The sequence below is a fragment of the Takifugu flavidus genome, chromosome 8 (assembly GCF_003711565.1).
Source record: "Takifugu flavidus isolate HTHZ2018 chromosome 8, ASM371156v2, whole genome shotgun sequence".
NCBI lineage: Eukaryota > Metazoa > Chordata > Actinopteri > Tetraodontiformes > Tetraodontidae > Takifugu > Takifugu flavidus.
Genome location: NC_079527.1, coordinates 15759075 through 15766574, shown reverse-complemented (window position 1 = coordinate 15766574; position 7500 = coordinate 15759075). Strand labels below are relative to the sequence as shown.

The following is a 7500-nucleotide window of genomic DNA, read 5'->3' as shown; positions in this document are numbered from 1 at the left end:
GCTGACATTCTTGGCCAGGTAATCCACAGCAGCTGCAAAGAAAAGGGGAGGAGTTAAACATCACCTGGTCCCACTGGGAGGTAGCACACAGACAGGTGGGCGACAAAATAAAGCCTCCTGACTGCCACAGACAGACAGGCAGGCAGACAGACAGGCAGGCAGGCAGGCAGGCAGACAGACAGGCAGACAGGCAGACAGACAGACAGGCAGACAGACAGACAGCAGGCAGGCAGACAGGCAGGCAGACAGACAGACAGACAGACAGACAGACAGACAGACAGGCAGGCAGACAGGCAGGCAGACAAGCAGACAGACAGACAGCAGACAGACAGACAGACAGGCAGGCAGGCAGGCAGGCAGACAGACAGACAGACAGACAGGCAACAGACAAGCAGACAACAGGCAGACAGGCAGGCAGGCAGGCAGGCAGGCAGGCAGGCAGGCAGACAGGCAGACAGACAAGCAGACAGACAGGCAGACAGGCAGGCAGACAGACAGACAGGACAGACAGGCAGACAGACAGGCAGGCAGACAGGCAGACAGACAGCAGACAGACAGGCAGACAGACAGGCAGGCAGACAGGCAGACAGGCAGGCAGACACAGACAGACAGGCAGGCAGACAGACAGACAGACAGGCAGGCAGACAGGCAGACAGGCAGGCAGGCAGACAGACAGACAGACAGACTCTAAAATGACTGAGATTTTGGAAAAACAGCTTTACTTCTCAGCACAAAACTCAGTTGCTCCTCCCTGGTTTAACTTCTCTTTATAGGACAGGAGAGGATGGGTGTGTGTGTGTGTGTGTGTGTGTGGTGTGTGTGTGTGTGTGTGTGTGGTGTGTGTGTGTGTGTGTGTGGGAAGGTGGGGGCATAAGTAAGTCATGTCAGTTAGGATGGTAGCGTGTACAGAAAGACCGTCAGTCTGTTCCGAGGAATGAGAGAAAGATGATCACCTATGGGGGGCAGGTCTGCCTGCCAAGGTGCCAGTCACTACGACAGCTGGTGGGGGAGGTGTGTGTGTGTGTGTGTGTGTGTGTGTGTTGTGTGTGTGTTTCTCAGGGGTTTAGCAGGGCCTTCTCAAAGGAATCTGTTTTTCCTGTCAACCAGTTTTACACCTTAAATCCCCTCCGAGGAGCCACACCGAGAACCTTCTGCCACCTGCATCTGATAACACACTCGCTCCACAAACACACACCCTCACACACTCTGACAGCCTGTACTTTAATCTGTCAGGAGCTTCCTGTAATAGAACAAGAGTCAAATGTCTCAAGTGTCTATGGGGGAGAGGTGTGTGTGGGGGGTTACAGTCTAACCACCAGCACCACTGAGGACCGCTCACACAGGCATAACTCTGGGCAGACCAGCAGGACTTACTCTGGCCATACTGGCTGTACTGGTATCCAGCGGCGGCCACAGCCGGGTCCATGCTGTAGCTGGTGGTGCTGTACGTGGGGGGGCAGTAGGACTGGGAGGACGGGAGGCTGTCCACCGTCTTGATGGAGGCCTCAGCCGGGCGCTGACTGCAGCTGGAGATGGTGTTGGAGGGCGACGGCTCCAGGCTGCTGTGCAGCGGGGAGATGGAGAAGTCGGGCTGTGCTTGTGAGGACACGCCGCTGGTGTTGGTGAGGATGCTCATCACCTGGACACAGACAGGAAGAGCGGGTCAGAGCGGCGCCACGGCGGAACCTACAGGCCCCCACCACCACCAAACGGAGAAACTCTGGAAGGTTTGTGACCTTCAAATTCCTGATTTCAGCGTTAAAGTTCCTCCTGGAGAACAAAGAAGACGAAAAAAAGGGAGGAAAGTGAAGGAAAGTGAGGATGAAGTGATGAAAGCCTTCCCACCATCAGCTGCTCATGCACCCAGCTGGACCGGTTATACTGGGGCGGGGGCGGGGGGGAATTGACGAGCTGGGTTTGTTGCCTTGGGGAAGCAGGGGTTGTTGCTAGGTAACTGGTGTGTGGCTTTGTCATGTGCACAGTAAAGTTTGTCGAATTGCTCCTGACGTTGACCTTTAAAGTGGCTCCATGAACTCTTCATCTGAAGCCACATCGCTCACACCTCTGACCAATCAGAGGGCAGCATTCGCACGTGCACGTCTACAGAAACAGCCGTGTCGTGTTTATGTGCTGCACTCGGTCGACGCCCACATTTCATCCAAACGGCAGGAAGTGGAAGAGCTTAATGCTGTTCTACCCACTCGGTGGGGCGACAGCCCCCTGGGCGAGGGGGGAGGAGAGCGCCGCTGGGGCGATAAATAAAGCAGAAATATATCCTGCAAACATTCCATCACTGCTTTAAATTCCTCTGCCAGCTCGGCCGCGGCTCTTTAAATTCATTTATTTGCATTAAAGCTTCTTGCTTCGTCTCATGCCAAACGGAGGCAGCATCTGTTTTTCAGCTGATTTCTAATTAACCCCCCCTACACACACACACACACACACACACCACACACACCACACACAACACACACAACACACGTCACTTTCTTCCTTATTCTGGGAATGATGTAAATATCCTTTTTGATTTGTTGACATGGGAGCAGTCAAAGGGCTTAAAAGTGCAGTTTAATAGTAGCTGAGACGAATATTAGACTGAAGAGTCACCATGGTGTGTGTGTGTGTGTGTGTGTGTGCGTGCGTGTGCGTGTGGGTGTGTGTGTGTGTGTGTTAGACCCCCCGGTATCCCTCTGAAAGATTAATAACTTACTGTAAAATACAACATTACTCTTCAAGTCACCTTTTTCTGGCATCGTTTTTAATATTTTTTTCAATTCTAACTTAAATTCGACTCTTGGGTTTGTTGTTATTTACTGTCACATATTTATATCGTTATTATTGTGTGTGTGTGAGTGAGTGTGTGTTGGTGGTGCTACAGAATAGAGCCCCCCCCCCCCCCCCCCCCCCCTTATTCTCAGGCCCACAGTTGTCAGGAATCAGGAGCAGAGGCCTGAGTTAGTGAGCAGCAGCAGGCCTGGGGATACGGATCAAAGAGACGGAGCAGCACAACCAAAGCAGCTCTGATCCCCACTGCTGAAACCCACTCCAGCCTCCCCCCCTCCCCCCTCCCTCCCTCCCCTTTCCCTCCCCCTATACGACCCCCCTCCCTTCCTCCCCTCCCTCTCTCCCTCCCCCTCTCCGTCCCTCTCTCTTCCCCTCTCTCTCTCCCTCCCTCCCCTCCTCTCCCTCTCCCCTCCCTCTCTCACTCTTCCTCTCCTCCCTCCCTCTCTTACTCTCCCTCCCTCCCTCTCTTACTCTCCCTCCCTCCCTTCCTTCCTCCCTCTCTTCCCCTCTCTCTCTCTCTCTCTCCTCCTCTCTCTCCCCCCCTCCCTTTCTCACTCCCCCTCCCTCCCCCTCGCTCTCTCCCTCTCTTCCCTCTCCTCCCCTCTCTCTCTCCCTCCCTCCCCTCCCCTCCCTCTCCTCCCTCCCTCTCTCCCTCTTTTCCTTCCTCCCTCCCTCTCTCACTCTCTCTCCCTCCCTCCCTCCCTTTCTTCCTCCCTCCTTCTCTCTCTTCCCCTCTGATCCCTCTCTCTCTCCCTCCCGTCTCTCCCCCCCTCCCTCTCTCACTCTCCCCCTCCCTCTCTTCCTCTCCCCTCCCTCCCTTCCTCCCCTCTTCTTCCCCTCTCTCTCCTCTCTCCCTCCCTCCCTCTCTCTCGTCCTCCCTCTCCTCGCTCTCCCTCCTCGCTCTCTCCCTCCACTCTCTCCCTCCCTCCCTCCTCTTCCCCCTCTCCTCTCTCCCTCCCTCCCTCCCTCTCTCCCTCCCCTCGCCTCCCTCCCTCCCTCTTCGTGCCTCCCTCTTCTCCCTCTCCCCTCTGCCATCTCTCTGTCTCTCTCCCTTCCTCTCCCTCTCCCTCCCTACTCTCTCTCGCTCCCTCCCTCCCTCCCTCCTCTCTCCTCTCTCCCTCTCCCCTCCCTCTCCTCTCTCCCTTCTCCCTCCCCTCCTCCCGTCGCCTCCCTTCCCTCTTCTCTCTCCCTTCTTCCTCCCTCCCCCCTCTCTTCCCCTCCCTCCCCCCTCTCCTCTCTTCTCCCTCCCCCCCTGCTCTCCCCCCCTCCCTCTTCCTCTCCCCTCCCTCTCCTCCTCCCTCCTCTCTCTCGCCCGGACATCAAATAGCGAGCCAAAGAGCTGCATCATTCCAAAGCAGGATAAATCTTCCTCCAACCAACCAGAGAGGAAATGGGGGAGTTCTGTGGGCTCTATGAGAACGTTGTTGGACAGAACCTGTACCCCCCCCCCCCCTTCCCCCCCCCATGGTGCTACTGCTGGAGTTCAACGGTAGTTATTTTATAATGTGAATCTTTGGAATGATAGAATGGAATTCCAAATATGAAGAAATGATGATGATTTCAGGCATCCAGTTAATGAGGGAATTGAATCATAACACTAATTACTCAGCTTTCATTAGATTTAGAGACGCTGAACGGCTAAATGTTACAGCTCAAAGTCAGTTTAATTCTCTTTTATTTTACATTCGTGTTGAGCAAAAACAGATTTAGGTTTATATTTCAGAACAAATGAGCAGCTGCTTCTACTGGGCCGGTCTGGGATCTTACTGGTTTCCCTTTCAGCGCCAGCTCACCTTTAAGCTGGGCCAGACGGGCCAGCGGTCCGGCCCTGAGGCACCACGGCTGCACCGCGGCTGAATTTACCCAAAACAGTGGTGAAGAGACGTGCGCTTTGTGGGGGAGGGGAGGGACGGTATTTACACATGGGGCTGTCACGGCGGCGCCTCATGCTGTCATTTTGTCTTCCTGTCAATAAGACGGGAATTGGCTGCTCGCTCCATCTGCACATGAAAGTCGGCCTCTAATTCTTTTCCATTCAATCTGAGAGGAGGAGGCGCTGCGACGGAGCAGGAATTACATTCCAAATGCAATATGGCTGTTTCAAATTGAATCATCGCCTGTCAGACGTGCAGCATATGGGCTTCCCTGCAATTTGAAGTGGGATCTTAGGAAATTCTGCCGACATTGTTATCTCATGTAAATGTCTGGGAACATGATGAAAGGGTCAACAACAGTGAACCCGTAATGGAAAAGCTTCAGCTGGGACCGGAGCCTTTCAGAGCGCCGAACAATCCCTCCAGAAAGCTCCAGCTCACATTCACGTGCACAAAAGAAGAACGTTTCATTTATCTTGGCAGCTTAATTCTGATGAGATTGGATGTGATGCAGCACAGCCGGATCGCAGCTTCCTGTTCAGAGCAGCACAGCACGCGGCAACAGCGGCGCTGCGAGCAGAACCTTCACACGGGCTCATGTTCCCTCACGGAGAACGTTCAGATGTTCCCTCACGGAACACCCAGTCATGGGTAACACCAGTAACACTCAGTCACCAGTAACACCGGTAACACCAGTAACACCAGTAACACCGGTAACACCAGTAACACCAGTAGCACTCAGTCACCAGTAACACCGGTAACACCAGTAACACTCAGTCACCAGTCACCAGTAACACCGGTAACACCAGTCACCAGTAACACCGGTAACACCAGTAACACCAGTAACACCGGTAACACCAGTAACACCAGTAACACTCAGTCACCAGTAACACCGGTAACACCAGTAACACTCAGTCACCAGTAACACCGGTAACACCAGTAACACCGGTAACACCAGTAACACCAGTAACACCGGTAACACCAGTAACACCGGTAACACCAGTAACACTCAGTCACCAGTAACACCGGTAACACCAGTAACACCGGTAACACCAGTAACACCAGTAACACCAGTAACACCCAGTCATGGGTAACACCAGTAACACCAGTAACACCAGTAACACCGGTAACACCAGTAACACCAGTAACACCCAGTCACGGGTAACACCAGTAACACCAGTAACACCGGTAACACCAGTAACACCAGTAACACCCAGTCACGGGTAACACCAGTAACACCAGTAACACCCAGTAACACCAGTAACACCCAGTAACACCAGTAACACCAGTAACACTCAGTAACACCAGTAACACCCAGTCACCAGTAACACCAGTAACACCAGTAACACCAGTAACCCCAGTCACGGTAACACCAGTAACACCAGTAACACCAGTAACACCGGTAACACCAGTAACACCAGTAACACCAGTAACACCCAGTCACCAGTAACACCAGTAACACCCAGTCACCAGTAACACCAGTAACACCCAGTCACGGGTAACACCAGTAACACCAGTAACACCTAGTAACACCAGTAACACCCAGTCACCAGTAACACCAGTAACACCAGTAACACCAGTAACACCCAGTCACCAGTAACACAGTAACCCCAGTAACACCAGTAACACCCAGTAACACCCAGTCACAGGTAACACCCAGTCACGGGTAACACCAGTAACACCCAGTCACGGGTAACACCAGTAACACCAGTAACACCCAGTAACACCAGTGACACCAGTAACCACCAACACCAGTAACACCAGTAACACCCAGTAACACCCAGTCACCAGTACACCAGTAACACCCAGTAACACCCAGTCACCAGTAACACCCAGTAACACCCAGTAACACCAGTAACACCCAGTCACCAGTAACCACCCAGTAACACCCAGTCACCAGTAACACCAGTAACAACCAGTAACACCCAGTAACCCCAGTCACCAGTAACACCCAGTAACACCCAGTAACACCAGTAACACCCAGTAACACCCAGTCACCAGTAACACCAGTAACACCAGTAACACCAGTAACACCCAGTAACACCAGTCACCAGTAACACCCAGTAACACCCAGTAACACCAGTAACACCCAGTCACCAGTAACACCCAGTAACACCAGTAACACCAGTAACACCCAGTCACCAGTAACACCCAGTAACACCAGTAACACCCAGTAACACCAGTAACACCAGTAACACCCAGTAACACCCAGTCACCAGTAACACCCAGTAACACCAGTAACACCAGTAACACCCAGTAACACCAGTAACACCCAGTCACCAGTAACACCAGTACACCAGTAACACCCAGTCACCAGTAACACCAGTAACACCAGTAACACCAGTAACACCCAGTCACCAGTAACACCCAGTAACACCCAGTAACACCAGTAACACCCAGTCACCAGTAACACCCAGTAACACCAGTAACACCAGTAACACCCAGTCACCAGTAACACCCAGTAACACCAGTAACACCCAGTAACACCAGTAACAACAGTAACACCGGTAACACCCAGTCACCAGTAACACCAGTAACACCCAGTCACCAGTAACACCCAGTAACACCAGTAACACCAGTTACACCCAGTCACCAGTAACACCAGTAACACCAGTAACACCAGTTACACCCAGTCACCAGTAACACCAGTAACACCAGTAACACCAGTATGCTGGCGGTGGAGGTGGGACAGACAGACAGGTGGTACCTGCGAGGGCAGCCCGTTGCTAACGGCGTTGACGTGGTTGCTAGGCGCTGCAGCGCTCATGAAGGAGTCGGAGTAGGAGGAGAAGCCGTGGCGGCCGTAGGCGGAGCCACTGTCGGCGCCGCTCAGGCCGCCTTG

General features: G+C 53.2%; 1 protein-coding gene across 5 annotated transcripts in view; it reads right to left on the bottom strand.

The window, feature by feature from the left end:
- Positions 1 to 7500, bottom strand: part of LOC130530330 (paired box protein Pax-7-like) — a 27934-nt gene that overhangs the window by 1237 nt on the left and 19197 nt on the right. For all 5 annotated transcript variants that reach the window (XM_057041394.1, XM_057041396.1, XM_057041393.1 and 2 more), the window contains exons 7-9: positions 7366 to 7500; positions 1375 to 1639; positions 1 to 32 (exon numbers count right to left, since the gene is read on the bottom strand). The exon at positions 1 to 32 is cut by the window's left edge and continues 1237 nt beyond it; the exon at positions 7366 to 7500 is cut by the window's right edge and continues 53 nt beyond it. In XM_057041394.1, the coding sequence (XP_056897374.1) occupies positions 1 to 32; positions 1375 to 1639; positions 7366 to 7500 (432 nt within the window). The remainder of the gene's footprint in view (positions 33 to 1374; positions 1640 to 7365) is intronic.